At 43.3% G+C, this 25202-nt stretch overlaps 1 protein-coding gene across 3 annotated transcripts in view; it reads left to right on the forward strand.

The window, feature by feature from the left end:
* Window positions 1–24236, forward strand: part of C2CD2 (C2 calcium dependent domain containing 2) — a 39212-nt gene extending 14976 nt beyond the window's left edge. The window contains exons 5-16 of one of the 3 annotated variants that reach the window (XM_063345096.1): window positions 3266–3388; window positions 3691–3811; window positions 7533–7641; window positions 10731–10792; window positions 13182–13321; window positions 13613–13784; window positions 14580–14693; window positions 17319–17446; window positions 18593–18905; window positions 20296–20332; window positions 21020–21057; window positions 23863–23998. In XM_063345096.1, coding sequence (XP_063201166.1) covers window positions 3266–3388; window positions 3691–3811; window positions 7533–7641; window positions 10731–10792; window positions 13182–13321; window positions 13613–13784; window positions 14580–14693; window positions 17319–17446; window positions 18593–18905; window positions 20296–20321 — 1308 coding nt within the window. In that variant the 3' untranslated portion in view covers window positions 20322–20332; window positions 21020–21057; window positions 23863–23998. Of the gene's footprint in view, window positions 1–3265; window positions 3389–3690; window positions 3812–7532; window positions 7642–10730; window positions 10793–13181; window positions 13322–13612; window positions 13785–14579; window positions 14694–17318; window positions 17447–18592; window positions 18906–20295; window positions 20333–21019; window positions 21058–23862 lie in introns of all 3 variants that reach the window. The other 2 variants (XM_063345088.1, XM_063345079.1) reach the window with 2 other exon arrangements.
* The last annotated feature ends 966 nt before the right edge of the window (window positions 24237–25202 follow it).

The raw sequence follows: 25202 nt of genomic DNA on the forward strand, positions 1-25202 counted from the left end.
GGAAATGATGGATGATCTAAAAACATCTTGGTGCTTTTGGAATTGCACCTTATCTTAGTATATAAACACTGATTCAGTGGGGTTTTTTTACTGGGACATCCCCTGAAAGAGTTTCTTCATGACTGAGACTCTCTTCTGTGTTTGACCCTTCACAGTATGTTTTTGGCACAAACATGGTGACTTAGGCCTTTCCTTACAACACTGGGTGAAGGCTTGCTTGTGTTTTGTGAACTTGTTTTTTTTTGACCGAATGCCTCATTAAAAAATAGGTTTATTTTGTAGTAGAGCTGCTTCTAAAGACCTGTGCTGAGTGACCTAGAATTGTAATAACTTATTACCACAGTTTTTGTACACAAACATGTGAAACTCGTAACTAAGACAGATGAGTCTTTTGAAGTGCGTTTTAATGTAGATTTTACTGTGCACACATAGCAGTGTAAATGACCCTCACGTGCTGGGGTGGCGTGCTGATTATCCACATCTTGAACGGTCATTAAGTACTTCCTGGCAAATGCAGATGAGTCTGGTACAGTCACTGGAGTTCACAACCTGCTTTTTGAGAGACGCCTGAGTCTAGGGTTGCAAAGGATTTGCAACTTGTTGCACTTTGCCCCCGTTTTTCAAATGGGCCTGTTAAGTTCTTAATAGTTAAGGGCTTCATTTTCACCTTGAAGTTTCTATCAGCACTTAGGGAAGAGAAGAGGCAATAAACAAAGAGCTAAAACCCGTGAGCAACCTACATCTTGGAAATTGCTTCTGCTCCTGAACTTAAATGTCAGCTTTTGTGTCTTGTTTTTTCCTCTTTTGGAAGCAATATTGTGTGTACAAATAAATACCTTTAATTGCTTGAGATCTTCTACGCAGTGGTTTTGTCATCGGTCAGACAAGGTGGGTATGATAACCTCTTTTCTGTTGATAATAACTGAATGAACCTGAGTTGCGTTTGGCAACCTGCCTGACAGGCAAGGCTTGGGTTTGCATGCGGTTGTGCTGCTACTGTGACTTTTTGTGCTGGTGTGCCCCAGGCTAGCCACGGTAGCTGACTGTACACCCCTAGCCCATATCAAACCCAAAGTGAAATGTGTTGTCTCAAGCTTTTTTGGTTGGCATTTAAGCCATCGTGGCTTGCCTTGTAGGGGATGTTGTGATGGAACATTACTTTCCAAATAAGGATGGCTAAAAATTAAGTTGGGCTGGCAGGAGGCTCTCTAACCAAACGGCTTTCCAAATAACCATGGAAACATCAGAAAATACCTATGAGTAGAACTCCAATAACTGTTGTTGCTGTTGTTACCGTTAAATAACAAATGTCAGATTAGATTGATGGCAAAGCGAGGGGCGGCTGGGATTTTACAACTTGACATTGTTCTTCATCAAACAGTGTTTAGATGAAGGCAGGGGAGGGAAATTACCTCCAAACCGGTGGAAACTAACTATGATTTATCTGGTTACTTAAATAACATAAATAACGAAACTACTGAAACTGAAGCTTTAGGCAGCCTTATTCATTAATATTTTTTAAAGGGTATTATCTGCAAGGGAGTGGACAAAGCAGGGTTTCTGTGGGACTGGTGGACGCTGCTGTCGTATGTTTTGAACATACATGACTTGTTGACAGGTCATCAAAGGGTGGTTTGGTGGGGAGGCAGTGAAACAGGATTTCTGTGCGCAACATTCCTGGGATTTTTATGAAGCACCCTAAATGTTTCTGTAACACTTGGGTAATTGGGAAAGGGCCGTCACTCCAAATCTGTTTGACCTGTTGTGCGAGCTGCAAGCAGACCTTTGGGAGTGCAGAAGTCATTGCAGGATCATTCTCCCACACCCAAGACAGGACCCAAGGCTTTTGAAATGACAGATTGCCTCTCGCGACGAGATCTCTCGGTGACGGAGGAGCGTGGGGCAGGGTGTCTGGGGTGGCAAAGCACTGTGTTCCCAGAGATGTGGCTCTTTGAGGCTTGGGCTGGTGCTGCCGGGTAGCTTTGCCGTGCCGCACGGCTGCACCAGCGTGGCTCGGGTAACGCCGTGTTATCAAGGCAGTCCACCAGGATTAAGCCTTTGCTCCCTGACTTGATCTCCCAGTTGGTGCCGATTGGGCGTCCTTGTCACCAGTGTGCCTTGTCTTTGCAGCAGGGCCCATTTTGTTGTCCTCGGTATGCCAGTTGTAGGGGTGCTCCCGTCAGACAGCAGCGTGCGGAAGGGTGCCTTTTTCCTGCTTTGTGTGATTATCGCATTCTCCAGCTACTCTGTATCTGCATCTGTAAATCAGTTCCCTGTCTTTTAAAGCCTGGTTTGGTCATAGTAAAGTCTCTTAAGTGTAGTACCAGGTAAGAAAAGATGGATGAGTCCTCCATTGTTTAAGTCAGATCTTTGTCTCCTACTTCACTATTGTCTTTAGAAAACAAACCTCACTGAGTGAGATTTCTCCTGGACTACCTGCAGAGCACCTGGGTATCAAACTACCCTTTCTGTGCTAGCTTTATTTAAAATCCACTCCCTGGAGGTGACTGAGCAGAAGAGACTTTGTGAGTGGCGTGGCATGGGAAGCAGGCTTCTCCAGGGGCACTGGGAGGGCAGGGGTGGTTCACCGTCCTCATACACCTTATAATTAGTCGTGTGAAGCTATGTGAGTAAGCAAAATCTGTGGTCTGTTCTCATCCCTCAGAGATAGTGGTGTTAAGCACAGATTGCCATGAGATTTCTGAATGGACAAACGTACGGGTCAGTCCCCCAGAGCAGCATGACTATCTGTCCATGCAGCGCACTTTTCGGCAAGGTTGAAGGCCTCCAAGAGATGCTGTAGTAATTTATTCAGTGCAGCACAGGATTAGCTTCTTCTCAGCTGTTGCAAGCTGGCATAACTCCCATTAAATTAGTGGAACAGTGCCGATCTGCTTATCTGATGACCTGATCTGCTCTCTCAGAGGGGTGCAAAGCAGTACAAAAACTTTAAAACACCAGCATAAGATATAAACTGTTAGTGAAACTTCTGGTTTTGTGGCTAATAGCTGTGCCTTCCTAACTCTCAGAAGAGCATGTGACTTTTTCAGTGTATATTTCTAGTTCTCCTTTAATGCATAGTATAGAAATTTAAATAATTATTTGCATGATCTCTTGTTACATTTTGTTGTTGGCAACAGACACCATGTCTCTCTGACAAAGTTAATGTTCAGTAGCTTTGGTGGTTTAGATAAACCAAATTAATTTTTGCCTTGACTTTTATTCTTCTGAGTTTTGAGAAGCGTGATTGTTTGTTTCCTCTTAGGGACAGACAGCAGGGACATGTGCAATATCTGAAACGCTCAGAGGTGTTTTGAAGAACCTCTTTAGCTCAGTTTCTCCATCTGTAGTGTTGAGTACGAGGCCTACAGATATAAAGGAGGTTCAGGTAAGTCTTACTCCTACCTAAACCTTTTGAGAAGTCGCCTTCTGCTTAGTGTTTTTATTATATATTCGTGACTCACAAATGACTAAGTTTAACACCATTCGGTGGTCAGAAGCAATTGGAACACATTCTTTAAAACCACATAGCCTTTGGCAGTGAAGGCTTTGTGGTCATAATTCCTCTATGGCTGTCTGTTGATGTTACACCCCACCGCACGTCTGCTTCCCTGTATCAATGTGACAGTAGTTCAAAGTATTTTGTATTTGCATACGTGTGATCCCTCTTGTTGTGCTTGCTTTTCACAGAATGTACAGAACATAAGCCTTCTCCCTCAGGGCACTAGTCCGCCTAAACCTCCAAGGGCTCATGAACTCAAACTGCTGGTAAAGAACATCGCAGTAAACCTAACTGATCACAGTGCTGCAGGTAACGTAGCCCATGCAATGCTGCACATTTTCAAGCAGGGTGGTTGTTTTTTTTTCCCTTTTGCGTGAAATCATTTGGAAGTTCTGAGTTACAACCTTGTCTCAAAACAAGATGTAAGAAATTGCATTACTCCGAGAAACAGACTTAGTCATGCTTCTACAAAACTGTGTATGTTTTGGTTTGAGTATTTCAACATCTCGATCTTGTAAACAAATCCATCATTTTTGAAAACAAATTGCAATGAGCATCTTTATAAAGTTGGTTGGTCATTTTCTGGAGTTTAATTTTAATTTCTAAAAGTTATCACTTTGTGTGTACCCAAGATGGGGGGCTCAAATCCAACTCTCCATTAAATGCCAGCGATGTCATTGGTTTGGTTCAGTATTACCTTATTTTTACAGCTACTTTCCCTTTACTTCTGAGCAATTTTCTGATTTATCTGAAACTCTCCTCCTGTATGGAAACTCTCCTCAAAGGTGGTGTATTGTTGGGGATTTTTCCCCCTAATACAGTGACACTCGGGGTAGGGGAGGGAGTACCTCTTGCAAATGGAGAATGAAGCTGAAAAGGTCACTCCCTGGTGAAGTTGCACTGTTGGTTTGAGAAAGAAGCCCCAAGCCTGCCTAGCAAGTATTCAGACTTCTTCAATTGCAAGCACGCCTGCGTCACTGATTGAGGCATGAGCAAGCATATTTCAGATTTTGTCAGCGGAAATACAAATTTGAGGCTCTGTTATTTATGGTCACTAACAATTCCGTAAGAGTCTTTTTAGTGGAAGCTTGTGGCTGCTAAATTGGGCAAGGCACTATTTTTGGATAAATATATCCTACTTGCTGTACTCCTTTTTTCAGTTAGATGTAATAGGTTTCTGCCCCAGACTCTTGCATAATGCTGCTTTGCTCATCCTGATTGGAAATGACTCCCCTGTAACTTTCTGCTGACTGTTTTTTAAAAACAAATTATTTTTATAGCAGTTCTGGAACTTTTTGCAGTGCGATGTTCTATATAAATAAAACTGTGCTGGAAACTGTAGATTGCAGGAACACCTCATTCAGAATTTGCTATTACTGTACAGTTTTGTAGTGCAAACCAAGCTTTTCAATAGAGCAGATCATTTTGGCCACCTTCAAAACTCATGAGATGAGGTGGCTTTATGTGCATACCATGCACGCAACAGAGGATTCATCTTATAGGAAGCCTCTCTGCCCGCTCCCTGAAAATGAGAGGAAGAGGGAACGATTAATGTGCTCTGCTTTGAGAACACAGATATTGAGAGGCAAAAGCACCGCTTGCTCTTCTAGAAGGAGATGGAGGGAATTTTGCTGGTTCCCTAGCAACTCGGGGAGTGTAAACGCTTTGGAACTGCGTATGAGAAATAAAGCTTCATAGTGGGGTTTAGCTGATACACTCGAAACCCCGTGGAAATAGTGCACAGCTGGGAAGATGCTAGCTTCTGGACATAGCTTGCTGCCTTGTAATTATTGTCCTCTTCCCTTTTCCTGGCCTTGTCTTGCAGCAATAATTCATTATCTTGTTGCAACTCTGGGACTCAATAAGAGTGTGCAATATGGCAGGCTAACCTGCATAGATACGTAGAGGACTGGGGAGGGGTGGTTTGTCTGTCTTGATCATTATCATTGTATGGATGCTAACATGATTTATAGGAGCTTGTGGCTTTCCTGTAGATATGTTGGTTCAACTGGTAAGTAACCAGTAGCAGAACTGGCCTCTGCTTATGGGCTGTGCCCATTTTTGGGCTCCTTAGTTTGGGTATGTAAACAAAGATTATCCTAGATTTAGTACTATATGGTCCACAGTGTGTCATCTAGGGCAAAAGTGATTTCTGCTGTTAAGGAAAAAAGTGGTGAGTTGTGTACACTAGGGTGTGGAGGGCAGAAATGTTGAAATACCCTGTCAGTGTCCCTGGTGTAATTTCAAGCAGAGCTGTACAGGCGTTTCTGGCCGGTGCTGCTGGCAGCAAGAGCAGGCTGCAGAGACATATGGCTCGGTTAACAGAAAACCACCCCAGGTTCATTAACTCAGGCTCAGCGTGCTGCGACAGCAGCTAAACTACTTTACTCCAGGGTTAGCTTGGATCCCAGATAAGCTGCCTGTACACAGTGCTTTGTCTCTAATAACCTTGCCAGGCCCAAGCTGCTTCTGTGCCGGAGACAGGGCTCATCCACAGCCCTGGTGCACCACCAGAGGACAACTGGGAGTTGATGATAGTAAACATAAACTAGATTCTTCTGGAGAACTGGAAGCAGTGTATCTTTTGTTTGCTTTGCACACAGTCAATACTGAGTTTTTTGCCACTTCCCGTGGTGTTTTGGAGCACTGGGGCTGAAATGATTTCTAATGCTGTGAAAGCCATTCAAAAGAAATTTTTTTAAGAGTAACACATTGTGCAAACCATTTCCCCTTGGAGCAGCAATATAACTACTCTGATATGCCGATTTGCCACACTATCAAATTCAAAGATTAAGGTAGAGATAATTCTGCACCAGTACTCTAAAATGCCATGAACTTGTAAAAAACTGCAGTCCACAAAGCCATTGTTAATTAACATTACTGTCATCATTCACTTGCTAGCAGAAAAAAGCTTGCTTTGATGTCCAAAGAAACCACCGTGACTGTAGCCAGTAGGAACTTTCAAAACTCATGGTATTTTTAAAGCAGCTGAAAGCAACTTTACTCCCTCCCCTCTTTGCACTCACACTGCCACCTCCTTGCTGTTCATTCTGTCTCTCCATCCTTTTTGATCTTTTTATGCCTGTGCTTTTTTGCTTCGTGCCAGAATTTAAATCAGGTCGTCATGTTTCACACTATACGGGCAAACTGCATCCTGGGGTGCATCAAGCCCAGCATAACCAGCCGGTCAAAAGAGGAGATTATCCCGCTGTATTCAGCGCTGGTGCGGCCTCACCTGGAGAACTGTATACAGTTCTGGGCCCCACCATTTAAGAAGGTGTGAAGGTCCTTGAATGCTTCCAGAGGAGGGCAACAAAGGTGGTGAAAAGGCTTGAAGGCACATCCTGTGAGGAGCAGCTGAGGACTTTGGGCTTGCCTAGTTCGGAGAAAAGGAGGCTGAGAGACCACCTCATTGCTCTCTACAGCTTCCTGAGGAGGGGAAGTGGAGAGGGGGGTGCTGAGCTCTTCTCCCTGGAATCCAGTGGTAGGACGCATGGGAATGGTTCAAAGCTGCATCCGTCAGGGGAGGAATAGACTGAACATTAGGAACCATTTCTTTACTGAGAGGGTGGTCAAACACTAGAACAAGCTTTCTGGAGAGGTGGTCAGTGCCCCAAGCCTGTCAGTGTTGAAGAGGCATTTGGAGAAAGCCCTTAAGAACATGCTTTAACTCTTGATCAGCTCTGAATTGGTCAGGCAGTTGGACTACGTGATTGTTGTAGGTTCCTTCCAACTGAAATGTTCCGTTCCATTGCATTGCATTGCATTCCATTCTGTTCTATTCTATTCTAATGTAGGACAATGCATAGGACAATGGTGACCCAATCTTGACCATAGCCATTAATGTAGATGGTATACAAACTGAAGGGAAAGAAGAAATTTATTTTGTGGGTGGGTGAGGAGGTGTCTCCAATAGTCTGTTCAAAAGCACCATATGTAAGGAAGGGGGTTCTTCACTTTCTTTTGAATGAGTATGCCTCCTGGGGATGGAATATTAATAACTGGATATTGATTTTTCTTACCCTTACAGGCAGCACAAACCTTGCATGTATAGTTCAGTTGAATGACCCTATGCAGAAGTTTTCCAGCTCTGTAGCCAAAAATGCTGCAAATCCCTTTTGGAAGGAAGAGTTTATCTTGTAAGTAACTTACCTCCTAGGAATACTTTTATAATAAAGCATTTTTTTTGATTAAACTATGTGAGATTTCAAGGCAAGAATGACATTTTGAAATATGTCTTGTCGGATGGCCTCAGAGAAATCTGGAGCCAGTAGGGACTTCAGGATATCTAATTACCCTCTTCATGGATATGAGATCAAATAGGTCTCCAGATCTTCCCTGGTGGGTATCTGATTCTAGTAAATGACAGCAGTAACAGGTATAATAAATCACCCTGTGATTATACAGTGACAAAAAAAATATAAGCAAGGTTTTGGAGTTACTTTACCTTGAAACCTCCATTTGAGGAAATCTGATGTCTCTCCTTTCCCTCCCCTGAGCGGGAAATGTAAATGCGCCAAAAAAAATTGACCATCTAAATGAGTGGTGGCTACGATTAAAAAGGGAGTGTAAAATTAACTAGGTTTTTTTTCTGTAGAACAAAAATGGGAATTTCGGGCAGTCTGCACGATATTCTGTGATTCACACAGCTTCTGTAAATAAGGTCAAAAGCGAACAGTTTTAGAACTATTTTCATTTCCACTTTATGGTGGCAGAGCAGAAATATCTGGTAGCTTCTGTACTGTATGAGGAAGGGGGAGCCACTGATGGTGGGGTGGGTGAGAGGAGTGTTTCTCTAGTGGCTTTAAACACATGCACAGACAGGCAGAAGCAGCTTCCCAGGGGAATGGAGTAGAGATGCTGCCATGCAACATACTGCAGATACTGCTTGGGTTTTTTTTCTACCAGATTATTAATGTGAGAGGCATTTGATATACAATGGAGTCTCTGGTTCTTGTAGCTTTCATCTCCCATCTTAGTTCCATTCCCCTCTCTCTATATATATATTAAAAATATATTTCAGAAAGTAGTGCTGCTTGTTTTCGTGTGACATTTATCTTCACTCTCTAGTGAGAGCCTGACATGCAGTGTACCCATTCCCTCTCTTGCAAAGCAGAGGCTTAGCTTGCAAGGAACTGAGCGCGTATTCAGACCCGTGCCTGTCCGTGGGGAGTGCTCTCTTCCTCGAGGGGCGGTGTGTGCTTCTGCGTGCTCCTCTTCAACTTGAAGGGGGATTGAGCGTCCAGTGCACAGATGTTTTTCTGCCTCCTCATCGCAGTTTATTGGACTGCGCCTGTGAAGGTTATGGACCGTGCACTGCAGAAACAGGAGACCTGAGGGGAAAAGCGACAGGGGCTGCTTGATTTGAAGGAAGGCGCCAGGATCGGTCATCACAAGCTGTACAGGACTTGGAGAACACCAGGCCCTTCTGCCGAGGGTGGAGATGATTAGAGTCACTATAGGCAGCAAAGAAAAATTGATGTAGAAAAACACTGAAAGACCTCACCTTTTTATGTGGTCTGATGGAGGGTGTGTACCTGGTTCTCATCCTGCTGTCAAGTGGGAAAGCAGCTAGGAAGCTTTCTTCCTTCAGACGCAATAGAGTCCAAGGACTTATAAAGTCTGATTTTAGTTACGGGGACGTACAGCTTTTGTGGAAAGCCACAGATTAGATGACATTCTTCCGTGCCAGTGTGCTGCACTGCCATCAAGACTTAAGGATTAACATGATACGGTTTCTTCTCCACAGTAAGAGGGAAAAAAATGCACTTCTGTAACAGCTTTCTGTTCTGGAGTATCTCAAAGTGCTTCAGCCACTGGGTTTGTGAATCACTTCAGCCATCTGTTGGTAGAACAGCATCCATACTTGGTGTCACAGAGCAAACATGTTCCCAACGATTTCGGACAGGAAGTTTGTAAGAATAATACCCTTTCCAACTGAAAGTGCAGAGGGAGGGCAGGCAGGATGTGATTAAGTTGACTGGAATTTCACCTTGAAGCCAGGCATAATGCTGGGTTTTCCTCAGCACTGGCTGCTTTTCAGAAGTGCATGAGGTAAGCTTAGGGACTTTTACAGATGAGCGATCAGGATTTGGCTGAATATCTTCTTTCAGATTCACATCCCGCCCACTCCATTTCTTTCTTCAAAAACAAAAATACCTCCCAGTATGAAGACCAGTGTTTTAGCCGCCATGTCAGGCTGTGCTTTAGCTTCATGGGAAGAGCAGCAATAGTACCATCAAGGTGCTTCCTTGCAAGTTTTGGAGGTGCAGGAGGGGGATGGTAGTGGCAGGGAAAAGCTTAAAACCTGCTGCATAGGTGATGTCCCGCTGCGTCTAATGGAGGTGGGATGCCTGCCGCCAAGATCACACCATCCTGAAAATGGAGACATACAAAAATAAAATACATATATGTGTGCCCTTAAGGTTTTTGGGAGAACACCTACTGAGAAGGTTATAAAATCAAGTTTTACTGGAAGTTTCCTCAGTAGGTACCCAGTTTGCTTCACTGTCTCAATTAGAAGAAAGGTTTTGTACCTGTTGTCTAGTCCGTCTTACGACGTACCGCCTATGTCCGTATTTCTGCTAACAGTTCATGTTGGTTCTGTCACACAGAAACTAGTTTTTGTTATCTTGCAACATCCTTGAGTCTTATTTTGAAAAAGTAGTACTCTTCTTGCATAAAATTGTAACAGCTTTTGTTTACTTGTTTCTATCCTGCTTTTGCAGGACACTTTCCTGCTTTGACAGGATACCCCCCCGGCTTTGAATGGGTTGTTGGTTGGACCTGTTCCAGCACCTTGACTTACAAATTTGATCCTGCCAGGAGAAAAATAGCCTCTTAGTGCAGTGGTGTAGCAGTCGGGATTAGGGACCAACATCAGCTTGAGGGGCAGCGTTGGTCAACTGCCAGGGAGAGGAAAAGACTCTGGAATTTTAGGCAACCAAGCTTCTGCAGCAGGGCTGGAGAGAAGCAAGCCAGGTGTTTTCTGACTATGATCCCTTTAGTCAGTCCTACCTGAGGTCAAAAAGACGCAAAATGCACAGTGTGCCTGGTAGTGCTGCCGTGTAGCGCTGCCTGCCTGGGTTAGCAAGTTGTGCTGCCGGGCTTAGTGCGGGACAAGAAAAATTAGGGTGTTGGCAGCTGGAATGGGAAAGGGGAAAACCTAAGTGGGGAGGAAAATCTGCTCGCCTGCAAAGACCTAACGTAGTTTCGTTTTCCTTCACAGTGAACTAAGTGCCAAATCAAAAGCATTGCAACTGCAAATAGTAGAAGATGGAAAGTTGGATAGTAAGTATTAAAACTGAATTATCTTGCATGATCAGCTCGTGAGCATTGCTAAAGTCCTCTTTTAGTTCTACCAAGCTTTATAGCCATGTAAGAAACCCTCAGATTTCTGAACCTGCATGAAAGTGTAGATGTCTTACGCTGACTTGTCCTGGCATTGAAATCGGGTGTGCCTCAAGCACGGCTCTAGGGAGCCCTGGCGGTAAGAGCAGCTGTGGAAAGGAGATCAGCTGAAAATAGTCAGCCAAACTTGTATGAAATGGAGAGCTTGGGGTAAATTTGTAACTTAAATTTGTGGTTTTAAGCTCCATAAGCCTGTCCTTAAATTTATGTCCTAGAGTTGAAATCCTTGGAAAATCACAGAGGTCTCAGGCAACACTGATTGGCCTGGTTAAGTGCTGTCTATGTACACTATTACTTCCATCAGTAATCATGGACGGAAGAGAGAATACTCGGTTCATGTGTCTCCATCCTCCTCAGAGTTAAGATTACAGAGAAGCCTTGAGTTTCTTTCTAGACTGTCAACATCCTGAGGCCTTTATTTGCTGATAGCCTAATTTTTCAGCCTTGTAAACTTTTAACAGATCCACTGTGAGCAGTTTTGGTTTCAAGTTAAGCTTTCCAGGTCTTTCTGTGGCTGAAAGGGGATCATAGGCATTAATCCTAAGTCCTTCCTTTTCAAGCCCCAGAGGCTGCCTAGCAATTATCAGGTATAAAACACACTAATTCTGATTATATTGGATTAAATATAAGACTTGGGGGCTGAAACTTTTTTACTACTTAATTCTATTGTTGCAGTTTGCAAGTAGCCTTCAAGTGGCAAGAAAACCGCTCCACTGATCTATTGCATTTGGTTTTTTTGGAGAAGCGTTACCTTCCTTGGGGGGGGTAAGGGGTGGGTGGGTGCCGAGACCAGACAGCGTGTCGAGGTGTTTGCCTGAGCTTTGTAAACTTGCTCCAGGTGCTTCATTACTTGGGCTTTATTGAACTGATGACACAGCATCATAAATTCTTCTCCTATACATTGCCTGTTCTTTTGCTGATCTGGAGTTTTGCTGTAGCTAGAAATAGTAACTGCATTTCACCTCTTGGATCCATTTGCTTTTTCCTTCTTATGGCAGGTTGCAGGCATAAAACGGAACAAAAAAGAAGCACTAATTTTTGACACTTAGCTAATTCTTTGTGTTTTAGTACTGTCAGTTATATCCAACTGAGTTCAGGATAAAGTTGTATTGGCCAAAGCTTTTTGTACTCAGGGATGAAAAAAAATATGCTTTCACTCATAGAGTCTTGTGATAGTGGAGGAAGGCTTGGCCGATAATATATTAGGTAATAATATTTTATCTAAGCCACAGTTAATAAATTAATAACTAATATTGCCAAGTGGACTATGTTTGATTTTTGGTTTGGGGTTACTGTATTTATTTTTTTAATAATCTACATATACAAAGTCGTGCAATACCTTGCATGCGATCTGTGATTATCTGTGGGACTGGGAAGTCAAATTTAGGCAAATGCTTTAAAAAATTTCTTTGATGTGGATGCTGGTTTTTATTTTTAACAAAAAAAACGGGATCTATAAACAGTCAGCAAACATGTATTGTTTCTTGCATAAAGTTTAGTCTTGCCTGTACTTGTGCATTTTTAGCAGTGGATCTTCCAAACAAGCAGTAACATTCCATATCCTACTGAGCATGTAACTACCAACCACGTTTCTTGAAGAAAAAAAGTCCTAATTGATTGCACTGGCGATCATCTTTCTTCCACTCTCCCTATACCATCTTAGCTGTTCTTCTCCCAGAAATTTGCCTAGAAAACTCAAAGTAGAATCATATTAGTAAGGAGAGAGCTGAGTAATGTGAATATAACGTAGATCTCTATTTGTCTTTGTATTCTGCAGAAAACTAGGACTTCATCCCTGAAATCATGCAGTAATTTTACTGATATTTTGCTCCAGTCTAGTGTAGCTAATAAAGTAAGGGGAGGAATAAGAGAACTGCTGAACTTGCACTGAAGGTGAAATTAAGGAAAAATATTATTAAAGATGCGCCAGTTGGCCAGGAATTCAGAATATTCTCTGAAATGAAACATTAGATGGTTTCTTTTCCCCTTAACATTCTGCATATACAGGAAAAAATAATGGCCAGAAGTAGTGGCAAATAAGTAATGTTTCATGTCTCCAATCTTCCCTGTTGCACAGTATTAGGCCAGGCTGAGGAACTGTCATAAAATGGAAAGCAACCGTAAAAACTGCCATGTTTCTGCCTCGTGGTGTAGAACCAGTTCTTGCAATGAGCTGCCTGTGTTCTTCCTCCTCCTTTCCCATCTCCTCGCCCTTCAACATACTGACAGCTCGAACGTGCGCTGATTTTGTTGCTTTTGTTTCTTCTAGGACCTTTATCCGCAAAGGTGACTGTACCTCTAGACTTGTTCAGGAAACAACCTTCTGGCCAGCAAAGCTTTGCACTGAACAGCAGGGCCAGCGAGGGCAGCTCAGAGCCGGGGCCCGGGCTGGGATCCATTAGTGCGGAGGTATGACTGCGTTTGGATGGTTTTACAGGGGATCTTTTACTTCGGGAAGTACTTGGGAATGCTCATCTTGTGCTTTGGACTATCACTCGCAGCGCAGTGCCATTTGTGGCTGAGTCAGAGTAGCGCATTCGGATTGCATGGTAACACTTCACAGGCTGTTTGGGTCTATCAAAAGAATCAGCCGTTTGGCTCTTGAACGTTAGTAAAAATGTTAAGGGAGCACTAGCTAGAAATGTTAGTGTCCTTCTTACTTGACTGTGCTTCTAAGGTGACGTTTTTTTGTCTTCCTAGTTCTCTTTTATAGAACCCAATGAATTAAAGACGTGGCAAGTCTCTTCTCCAGTGCCAGCCACTAAGATAGAAAAGGATCGCACTGTGATGCCCTGTGGGACTGTGGTCACTACTGTCACTGCTGTGAAAACCAAACCTCGTCTAGAAGGGAGATCATCTCCACTGAGCACAGGTGAGGAAGTCCACTTCTTTGTGTTTGCTCTTAGGGTTATCCATAGAGACCAGGAAAAGTTGAGGGGGTGGGATGTAAGGAAAGGACCAGGAGAAGTTGGGAGGCGAGCAAGACGTAAGGGAAGGGGCTGTTTTCCAGGCTTCTGTGATGTGTCGGGGGTGTGCATGTGTCTGTATTCTTCAGAATCAGGTTTTTAATTTTCATGAAACCTTGTTCTTATGAAAGTGGTTAGCGCTTCTTTTAATACACACTGTAAAGCTTCATGGTAGAGCGATAATACAGAAGAGCTTGGGTTTGGTGGATGGTTTTCCACATGACAAAAGTATCAGACTGTTACAGTGTTTGCTGGTGACAGACCATCCTGTGCCTTCTAACCTTGTTCTATATTATAATCTCTAATGAGGATTGGCGTCATCTTGTGACAAAGTGGGTTTTTTTCAGCGTGTCTTTCAGGAGTAGATTCTCTGATTCTTCTTGGGATAAGTACAAAAGTAAAACCTCTAAACATTCTTTGTGTGAAGTCTCACAGTCTTTTAAGTTGTTAAAGTAGATCATTTACTTAATTGGGTGTTGTCTAGCATATTACAGTAAAATGTTTAAAAACAATAAATTCCTACGCTTCACAGGTCTTTTGGGGTCAGGTTACCGCAGAGAGCATGTGTTGAGAATTTGTAATAAACAACTTTCTCAAACACTTATGGTTTGAACAGGCTTTAACGTTGGTATAATAAATTCTTCTTATTTTCATAATAAATGTCTTGAATAATTTAATTAACCGAAAAACTTGGTCCTCAGATTCTCCTGTGAAAACTCCAGTTAAAGTAAAGGTGATTGAAAAGGATTTCTCTATTCAAGCTATCCATTCTCATGGTGCTCCAGTCAGCAAAACTTTATCATCTTCAGATACAGGTAATAGAAATGTTCAAAGCTGCTAATGAGAACACGTCTCCCTCTGCTGCACATGGGATTAACCTAATCTGGTTAAAATAACAGCAAACCCACATGGCTACTGCCTTTCAACAGGCACTGAGATGTTTATGTTAGCAAGTACTGTGGTTAGAGATATAGCAGTCTTGCAATAGAAGTCTGGTTTTAATTGGTGATTTAAATTGCTAATTTTGAATAAATAACAGTGAGCTGTGGTTTGGAGTGGGGAGGTGACTGTAGAAAAGCCAGGCTGTCTTTTTTCTTACTTTTGAATGAAAGATTGCTCCTTTATAAAGGCAAGGGGAACGCTGCACAAAATGAAGACCCTGTGAAACTTACCTCTAAGGCCATTGTGAAGTCCCCCCTGTCTGAACAGAAGGCACGAGGCTGGTCTGATGTAAGGAAGACTGAATTCTCTTCCTACCCTGCCACGGGGCTTTTTTGTGCTAATGCAAATACACGCTCTTGCTGTGCCTGTTTGTCCACCTTCCTAAGTCACCTGGCATACAGCTGAAGTGCCTTCCGAGTGTCAGGTGGCATTGATACTAACTTTAATTATAAATTCATTTTGACTGTATTAAACCTGATTTTGACTCTGGGGCATTTTACCTTTTCAAGTTGCAACTCTCAATCTTCAGCGTATTTTTCAGTCCTGTGTGTGGTCACCATTCAATCTTTCTGTAGCTCTGTAGGCAACAGTAAGGAAAGATGTGACCCAGTCTAGCTGCAAATGGCACATGATGTGGAGTTCAGTTTTCTTTGTACAGATTTGAGTGCAGATGGGACAATCTGGAGGTGATCTATACTGCTCCTGGAAGAGCCTGAAGGCTTGCTGAGAGACAGAAGCGTATTGGCCAAAAGACATAAATCTGGGGAAGAGCATGAACCATGAATAGCTGTAATAGCGCTTGAATCTTTCCCTACCTCTACACTAAGAAATGCTCTGATACCGTGAAGCAGGATGGTTATGACTAAGACAATTTGGGAAATGTTAAGATAGTGCTAGACTTCCGAGTTAACTCTCATAACTGTTTATTATATTAAAGATACAAAGCACTTACTGGAAAACTCATCTGAAGACAGCTTAGAGCACATTGATACGGACGGTGTTTTTCTTTTTATGGGAGTGCAGGGGGATTTCTGTGAAATGTTTATACAATACAGCAGGAAGAATTACTCATTAGAACAAAAGTTCAAGCCAAATGAAAGAAATACAAAGGAGCATTTGGTAGGGCAATAACTTAATTAGTAGTTATTACAAACATTGTGCCAAAATAGCAACAAGCACTATGGAAAGGATGCTGTGGCCGTGCTACAGTTTTAAGTGATGACAACAGTAAGAATTAGCAAGTGCCACTGATGCTGTCCTAGATGTTCTCAGCTGTTCCTGGGGGCTTTGCGGTGGCTGGGGAGATGGAAAAGTAGAGGTTTATAATGAGTGTGCAGACATGCATGGACATGCATACCCCCTGCGCAGACATACTTGGAAATTCCAAAATTATCTGAGTTTAGAATAGAATAGAATAGAAATATCTAGGTTGGAAGGGACCTTTAAGATCATCAAGTCCAACCATCAACCTAACACTGACAAAACCATCACTAGACCATGTCGCTAAGCACCATGTCTACCCATATTTGAAATACCTCCAGGGATGGCAATTCCACCACTTCCCTGGGAAGCCTGTTCCAGTAGTTACCCTGCACTTGGTGCAGCGTAATTATTCAGGCCTTGTCTTTTATTGCATTAATCTCACAGTAACAAAAGACACTGCTCAGTTTAATTAACACTGGTGCTATTCCTGCCTGAGTTCTTTTGTTGTTCAATTTCTTATTAGAAGAGCCCACTTCAAACAATTAAATATGGGGATTTTTGTTTTGTTAACTTTCTTAGCCTTGTTTGTTCCTAAGCTTGACAAATTTGATTATTGTGTATTTGCTGTCCCCAAAGTACTTGTATAGTAGATGGCAGAAATTGCCATGCTTAAAAATAAACTTGTGTTTGTCACTAAAGAGATTTTATAAAGCAAGTTTTGTAGTCCTGTGCGACGTTTGGAGGGGAAAAGGAGGTGCACTTTACAGGCTTTGGAGGCAGCTGATAAAGAGCAGTGACTGCCACTTTTTCCTTCCCCGTCCTATCGTAGTGCCATAGCAAATCTGGGAATGCCAAGCAAGGATGTCTGGAAAAAGAGAAAAAAAGCTACCTGAAGAAGTAGTACCACGTGCCAGCTTTGTACCGTGTTAGAAATATGGCTCTGCGTGACTGAGATACCTGATGCTCTACCCACCGCTTCTGGGTTATAGACGCTGCAGTGTAGCAATGCACTGAAATAATTGGATGTTTTATCTAGGCTTCCAAAACCTCCTGTGTGCTCAGGGCAAGGGCTTGTAAGTGCAATTTAGGTAGCTTTTCTCAAAAGAATGGGTAACAGAAGGGAAAGCCAAGACCCAATAGCTGGGTGGTGATTTGGAAGATGTTTTTGTATGCTTGGTGTTTATACCATTTCTGATAATGTCTTTGCATTTTAAGTCAAAAGCAAGCTCTGCCTCTCTTTGCTCCATTTTTTCCTGGTTTTCTTTCTTCCCTCTGAAATAATGCTTTCTTTTCAGAACTGCTGGTACTGAATGGCACCGATCCTGTTGCAGAAGCAGCCATTCGGCAGTTAAGTGAGTCTGCAAAGCAGAAGCTGAAGTCTCCTAGAAAGAAAAGCACCATTATCATATCAGGGGTGTCCAAGGTAGAGAAGAAAATGACACTAATGCTTAGTACTGTAAAGTCTTTGGTCCACTGAGACCTTAAGTGACGTGCATTCTGCTGTCTCCCATTCAGCAGTCTCTGCGGGCTCTAGGTCTGTGTGCCAGTTTGTTTCAGTAGCTGTTTCAGGTTAAGCCAAATCAGGGTGGCTTTGTTGGGGAGAGTGTTGGTTTTTGATTGTTAGATTTGATAGCCTGACTAAAAATGCATGGTATCCTTCCTTGGATGGGAGTGGGATGATTAGGGATTTGGAAAAAACAATTTAGGTGGAGGAGAGGGTAATTAGTCTTTCTCTGTGTTTTCGCACATGGTGGAAAGATGCACAGAAAAAGTATGAAAGATTTTTCTGTTTTTTTCAAAGTTGTTAAAACAAAACCCTCTGAAACACATCCTAGTCCTCTGGGCTCTGTTCTAGAGGGGAGGCAAGCAGAAGACTGTTTCTCCTATGGTATATAGCATTCCTGCAGACTTTCTTCATCCACAGCGTCAAGTCTCCCATCTGATGCTTGGTGCCTGCCTATAGTCCTTTCCCTGCAGGCTGCTGTGGCGACATTTGCTGTCAAGTCTTCCTAAGGAGCTCTGAGTGAAAGCCGGGTCAGTGGGCACGGGTCCCCTCCTGGTCACTGTGCTGTGCTGAGGGCAGGGAATGGGGATCAGCTGCCACAGTGATGAATGTATCTGCTTGGGAAATGGGGACACTGGGACTGCATGGATTTGTGTTTAGCTCATCTAGATGCCAAGAAGTCCTTCTATAAGATGAAACATTTCAATGTTTATTCTCTTAAAAAGACCAAAAGGTTATTGCCTATGCATGCTGGTACTTCATTACAGCAGCACATGTAGGAAAGAGTCCTGTTATTAGCAGTGGGGCCAGAAATAGGTGGGAGGCACATACTTAAATATTTTTTTCCCAGTCATTTGGCTTTAACGACATCATTAAAACTTGGCTATGTGCTTCTCTCCTTTAGTGGAGCTAAGGTAGCCTCACAGTGGCTTTCTGATAGCCTTGAGCAATAGAGTAAAAGTGTGAAGAAGAGAAAAGAACTTTTGCAGGGAGGCTTGTGTGTGTTTGGTTTTTTTCCCAGCAGAGTGGTTTGTTTCAGTGTTGTCTTTTATTTTCACCGGGCAGACCTCTTTATCTCAGGACAGTGAAGCTGCGCTGATGATGGACTATGCTGCAGCCATGGACAGCTCTTGCAGAGGAGCAGAGCCACCCACTGTGGATGAAGCTGTTGCAAAAGTCACCTCTGATGAAAAGCTATCGTTAGGTCCTTCAGAAATAGTACCTGATACTGACCCACAGCAAAGTGCCCATAAAGCCTGGGGTTTGGAGAACGACAGCCAACAGTGGGACACCAACACGCTCTTAGACCAGACCTGTGAAGAAATATCTGGGAGCTCATTAAGTGTTTCAGAAACTGGGAGCATGAAAAAATCTAAAGGTATGAGATCCTTGCCTCTGTTTTCTCTACGTAATTGGCAGTGTCATGCAACACTGTAGTAGTTCATCCTTTCTTGCCTTTTTTCATCCTTAAACTCCTTGTGATTGCGGTCTTGGTTGGAGCTGTCTTACTAGCAGCCATAAGGAATGCAGTCCTCTGGCTCTGCAACACATGGCAGGCTCTCTTAGACTCCCCTCCATCAGGAGACAGAACAGCTCACCCTTAGAATCATAGAATCACAGAACGATTCTGGTTAGAAGGGACCTTAAAGATCATCTAGTTCCATCCCCCCTGCCATGGGCAGGGACACCTGCCACTAGACCAGGCTGCTCAAAGTCCCATCCAGCCTGGCCTTGAACACTTCCAGGGATGGGGCATCCACAAATTCCCTGGGCAACCTGTTCCGGTGTCTCACCACCCTCACAGGAAAGAATTTCTTCCTAATATCCAATCTCAGTCTCCCTGTCGTGGTTTTGGCCGGATTGGCCAATCAGAACGACAGATGGCCCTCTCCCCCTCTCTCCCCAGAGAAGAGAGGAAGAGATAAGGAGATTTATGAGTTTAGAAAAAGAACTAAACTACTTTAATGAAAATAACAATAAATAAGAAAATAGTAAATAATAATAGAATAATTTTTAAAAAGTGTACAATATATACAAAACCATATCCAGCTCCCAGGATGACGATCACATCACCAGCAGACGCAGGGAAAGTCCCAGACTGGAGTCAGCGACGGACAGGAGCTGAATTCTGGATCTGGAGTCAGGAATGCTCAGATCAGGATCAAAGGCAGACGAACAGACAGGGTCTTCCTCAGACGTCGGCCGTTGAAGAAAGAGCACGAGCCAGAGCAGCCTTGCCCCTTTGATCCCTCAGCTTTTATACTGAGCGTGATGCATATGGGATGGAATACCCTGTTGGTCAGTTTTGGGTCACCTGTCCCGTCTGCTCCTCCCTGCAGGTGGGACCCCTCTACGCTTCTCCGCTTCTGACCCTCTAACGGGGCAGACAGCGAAGTTAGCTGATCTTCGTTGTTACAGCAATAAGTATAAGCAAGAGGCTCTGTGCGTACCATTCCTTGGTATAATCAGGTCTTATCACTCTGAGAGTGAACAGTTTCTGAACAATACGCTGTTAATTTTGGAGTTTAGCCAGTTAGAAGAGGCCCAGCTAAAAAGTAAAATTACAAATCAGAAAATTGGTTCTGTTTTACCTCAAACCAGGACACAAAACAAAACCAAACCCCCTCTGCTTGAAAAAGCCTTGTGTATGGTATTAATGTCTTAAAGTTAGCACTGTCTTTCTTTTTCTTTTTTTCTACTCTTGCATGTTTTTGTTTTTTACCTTTCTGACTTCCTCTTTCTTACCCATTCCCTTTTATAAACTTAAGAGGACTACTATGCCAACCAGAATTAATTACCTACACAGTAAGTTATTTCTGTCTTTTTTCTTTTTAAGAAAATGTAGCTTTACAATGGTACACTCATTGTAAAAACTGAAGCAAAACATAGTTCAGCACCCGTTTTCTTCTTCCCCCCTCCATTTCTTTCCTCCCTCCAAAATTACCTTCCTGGGCTCAGGTGTCTTAGCAGACAAGTCTGCAGTAACAGATCGTTCTCCTGGTGGTCGTGCTGTCCAGGTGGGTCATGCAGAATGGACAGCAAGGAAGGCTTGGAGGGGTGCTCTACATTCCTGATCTCTCCATCGTGCCCATTCCTGTAATATCTGGTTATCAATCAAACATCTGCTCATGCAAGCCATGTGTGACCCCCATACTTGTATATGCATATGCAGAATATTTATTTTAAAACCTGCTGCTTACAGTTTTCTAGATCTCTTTTCTACCTTAACTCATAGAGCTACAAGGACTGTAGCAGGTATTTACGAAACCACCTGGATCAAAACTGTTTTGGAAGTTGGGAAGGAATGGAAACTATTCATATCCCTGTAGATGTGGAAGAAAGTCTTCCTTCATTAACAGCAACGAGATTCAGAAGTGATCCTAGCCCCACAAGTATTTTCAGAACACCCTAGATCAGTGCACAGGAGCCTATGAAAACTAGTCAGTCTGTACCGCGCTCTTGACATGCTCTCTGCTCATCTTCTGGTGTTAGGGGCAGAGTTGGCATACGGATCCTGTTGAACTCGAGAAGTAAGCATGCAAATAGCACGAGCATCGCCAAGCTTGTGATTTGCCCTGCCCTGCCTCCTTAGCAGGGGTGCATGCCTCCACAACAGCTGGAGCCGCTGTCAGGCAGCACGTACCAAACTGGCTAGAGACCAATGGGTGGCAGCGGGGATGTGGCAAGCTTCCAGCTAGCAATGACCTCGGTACCTCCAAAAACACAGACAGCTTTCATGTCGGGGCTGGGGGAGGCTGCTGCTTCTGCTGAGCTTCTGGTGCTCTCAGGGAAGTGCTGCCTGCAGTTCTGCAGCTGCAGTGGGTTGTCCCAGGCCACCAGCACAATTTTTGCAGGGTTCTTGGTTTGGTTCTGTTTCCTCGTATGGGAAATCAATCTGAAAGGATAGGACTAAATAGCTGCTAACGGATAAATCCTTCTGTCCTACTCCTTCCCTTGGCACCACTTCAGCTGCAGCTGCCAAGACTGCTGGGCAGAACAGCTGACTGCTGAAACAAAAGCCGCACAGCAGCAAGGCCTCATCAATCCCCCCCACCCTTTGCATATTAACAACTGTCAGGATCATGGGGCTGAACACTGTTTCTTTTATGCTATTGACAGCAGCTTGAAGTGGTACTGCCTTGCCAAAAAGATCAATCAGAGGGCGATGGGAGAGCACTCAGGATTCAAATCCATGAGTTCAAGTTGCTTTCAGCTGACTTCTGCTTCCCATCCCATCGTGCCCAGTGTGAGAAAAGTCTCAGCAGCTGCAAGATAAAACATGCTAGAATCTCCTCCCAGGTGCTGAGTGTTTAGTCCTTAAAATACAAAGTAGTCATCCCAAGTTCATGTTTGTAACTGCTCCGGTCTGAACAAAGAAGCATCTGGCTGCATGCAACAGAGCTGCCATGAAATACCTATTCTGCAGCTGTCGCTGTGCAAAATGACACGCAGCCTGTGTCAAGTCCTTGGGGGACAAGTATGTAATTCTAGCTATTGCACAATATCGCAGGAAAGAATGGGTCTGCCTGTTGCGTTTTGTATCCATTTGCAATGGGAGGAAAAGCATAATCAAGACCGTGCGGTGGCAGGAATTAATAGCTGAACTGAGAAAGAATTGGGAAACCCGACAGCAGTGCGGGAAGGAGGTGTGGAAGCTTTGCTAGGGAGGTGACTGTCCTCGTGTACTAGCCTGACTGCCAGAAGGCTCCGGTGTTGGCTTGCTACCTGGGTCCTCCTTCGTTCAAATTGGCTCATGCCACTCGGACAGCGGCGCTACCCAATTCTGCACAAAACTATTTTAACGCTGAGCTGATGTACCGACACCAGGCTGAGTGTTGCTGGTAGCTCAGAGCGGTGTCCCTGCCAGCTGCCACCGAGCTGCCTTACACATCAGGCACATGTGTGCACATGGAAAGGGAAGGTGGAATTTGGCAGAACGGTGCCTGCAAAAACAACCCGAGCTTGCAAAGAGAGAAGAGCACTGGTGGCTGGTGTTGGCAACATGAGTCCCAAGTCCCTGGTGAGATGACAGCTGCAAATGCCTTGGCTGCATATTAGGTTTGACATGGGATCAAGGGAAGAAATACAACAAAATAAAGGAACCTAATTTACCGCAGAAGGGATTTGAGCAAATTTCTGAACCTGTTGGAAGCAGATGTAATATTATTTTTAATCTGCTTGAAGTGAATTGCTATTCCTAACAGGATTTAAAAATACCAAATGCTTCATGGTTGTTACTCTAGGTGGTGCTACCGAATTTGTATGGCATACATGCTGTCTGGCTTGTGTGGGCCCACTGCACGCAGGTTGACTGCCAGGTTCTGTTCTCTGGCACCAACGGTGTCCTTCACCTCAAATTAAAATGCCACCTTCATGTTGTGCATCAAGGGCTAATCTTTTCATTTCAGCTCCTTTGGTCTCTGAAACAACAGAGAGTAACACTGCTTCCTCTATTTCATTCTCTTTATAAAATACTCGGTAATTCTGTTGTATTGGAAAGATTGGATATGTCTGTTTGACATGTGAGAACCCAGTGTACAACCCACACCAAACGCTGTGCATGTGTATGTTTGATCACTAACATAGCTTTCAGAAGAGCATTTTGAACGAAAAAAGTGTAAGGAAGGAGTCTTCCACTAGATGCGTGGATTGACGTTAGAAGCTGAAATCAGAGGATTAATATTTGATGGCTCATAGGCATGTTTCACAGTAGCTTTCCTTCCTTTTCAACAGCATAATTTCTGAAAGAACTGAAGGAAAATTCCTTTTTTCTTAAGCGCTCCTCTAGCAATGTATGTGAGCTCCTCTCTCCTGAACATTTCTGCTAACTGTACAAGTGTGTGTATATGCATATATCTTAGAACTACCACAGTCTGTCATGATTCAGTTTGCATGACACTTGCATGGAATGAGGAGTAGCAGAGAAATACATACTTCCATGGAGTCTGAATTTCTCAGTGGTGTTCAGTTGGGAGAGAGCTGGATCAACAGCGGGGCAAGGAGGATTCCGTAGCATGTAGTGTGTGTGTGTGTGCCTCTGGCTGAAAGCACGACGATTGCTCGCGTTTGCCAGTGATCTGAAATCACTTGTTCCAAGGTGGAACTTGTACTATTATGGTCTCTAGGTTACAAACCATCAATATTCTTGCTTTAGATTCACCACGCTCTTAGCTTTCTAACGTTGTTTGAATAGTTACCAGGGTGATGCTTAAACTGGAAGCGTTAGGACCAAGGCTTGGTCAGTCATGCTGCAGTTACAGTTAAAGCTGAGCTCCAAGAGGAAAGCAGCCTGTTCTGTCTAAAGTGTCCCGCACCTCTCCTGTTTGCTTCTGCAGGTGGGATTTTGAAAAAAAGTGCAAAGCTCTTTTTCCGCCGGCGACACCATCAGAAGGATCCGGGAATGAGTCAATCGCATAATGATCTTGTCTACCTTCAGCAGCCACTGTCAGAGGAAACGCGCAAGAAGGGAGGCACGCTTTCACGGATTCTGAACAGAAAGCTCCTTTCCAAAACCAAAAGCAAGAACAAACTGAATGGTGCTTCGGCAGAACCACACGTATAAGACTGAACACTCTCTGATGGGATACTTGCACATCAGTTGACCATTTGTTTACAGAGCAGTACTAGAGAATACAAATACAGCTGATGACTTGCATAAAATGATGTTCACTAATACGATGGTCCAGGAATAAACAGAAAGCTTGTCTTTTTTATTTATTTTTCCAGAATGCTTTTTCCCTCTGGTTATAAAGTCGCTCCTCCAAATACAAGCAGCGGTAATTGTATCATGACAGCTTTTGGAGGACCATGTGGTTTATTGTAGAAGATGAGGGAGGAAAGGTGCAGGTGGGGAAGACCTGTGTGTAAGCACCTAGTTTACATTAACAGGGAGCTAAGAACTGAAACATCGTGTAGCTGCTGTATGACTGAACCACTATAAAGTGAGAAGATACCACTGTGCTTCCTTACTGCAGCCTGGAACAGTAGCAACGCAAGTCTCAACTTGTTTTTCTAGTCAGGCCGAAAGGGAAAAGAGAGACTCAGATCCAGTTTGTATTGTAATTTGGAAACGGGTAAGTTTTCAGAAGCAGAACTAAAGCGCTGACAAAGATAGCCTACTGTAGTAACTGTAGCCTGCTGTAATAACTGCTCAGTCCATGTAGGTGGAGAGATGCCTTTGATATTAGCCATAAATCAATAAATTATGCAAATACTTACACTAGCATATTGTTTAACGTTCTGTGCAGAAGTTACGCTTAAAAAAAACAGAACTTTTTTTAAAGTCTACTTGAGTCTACTCGTAAGCAAAACATTTACAAATTCTTAGATGTAGCTTTTTTTCCCTGTGTGAGAAGCTGCGTTGCTAATGCAAAAACCTGTCTTAGGGGCTCTAATTCCTTCTCCCAAGTACTTGTTAGACAAGTGTATTAACCATCGTATCAAATGCAAAGCTAGGAGCAATAAGTGATGAATAGAGCATATTTAAACCTATAGTGCTTTTCATTAGACAGCTTGTTTTACTTGTCAAACACTTACTGAGATCTTAGAAAACACAGCTGTGAAGAGAGCATTTTAAAAAATAATAATAATTCCCTTAGTGGTCTTTCAGTTTCTAGACCTACCAGTGTTGTCATGTGGTGAGTGGTTGCTTGGGTGAGGTTTTGTACTTTTTTTC

This window comes from Chroicocephalus ridibundus, chromosome 1 (assembly GCF_963924245.1).
Source record: "Chroicocephalus ridibundus chromosome 1, bChrRid1.1, whole genome shotgun sequence".
Classification (NCBI taxonomy): Eukaryota; Metazoa; Chordata; class Aves; order Charadriiformes; family Laridae; genus Chroicocephalus; species Chroicocephalus ridibundus.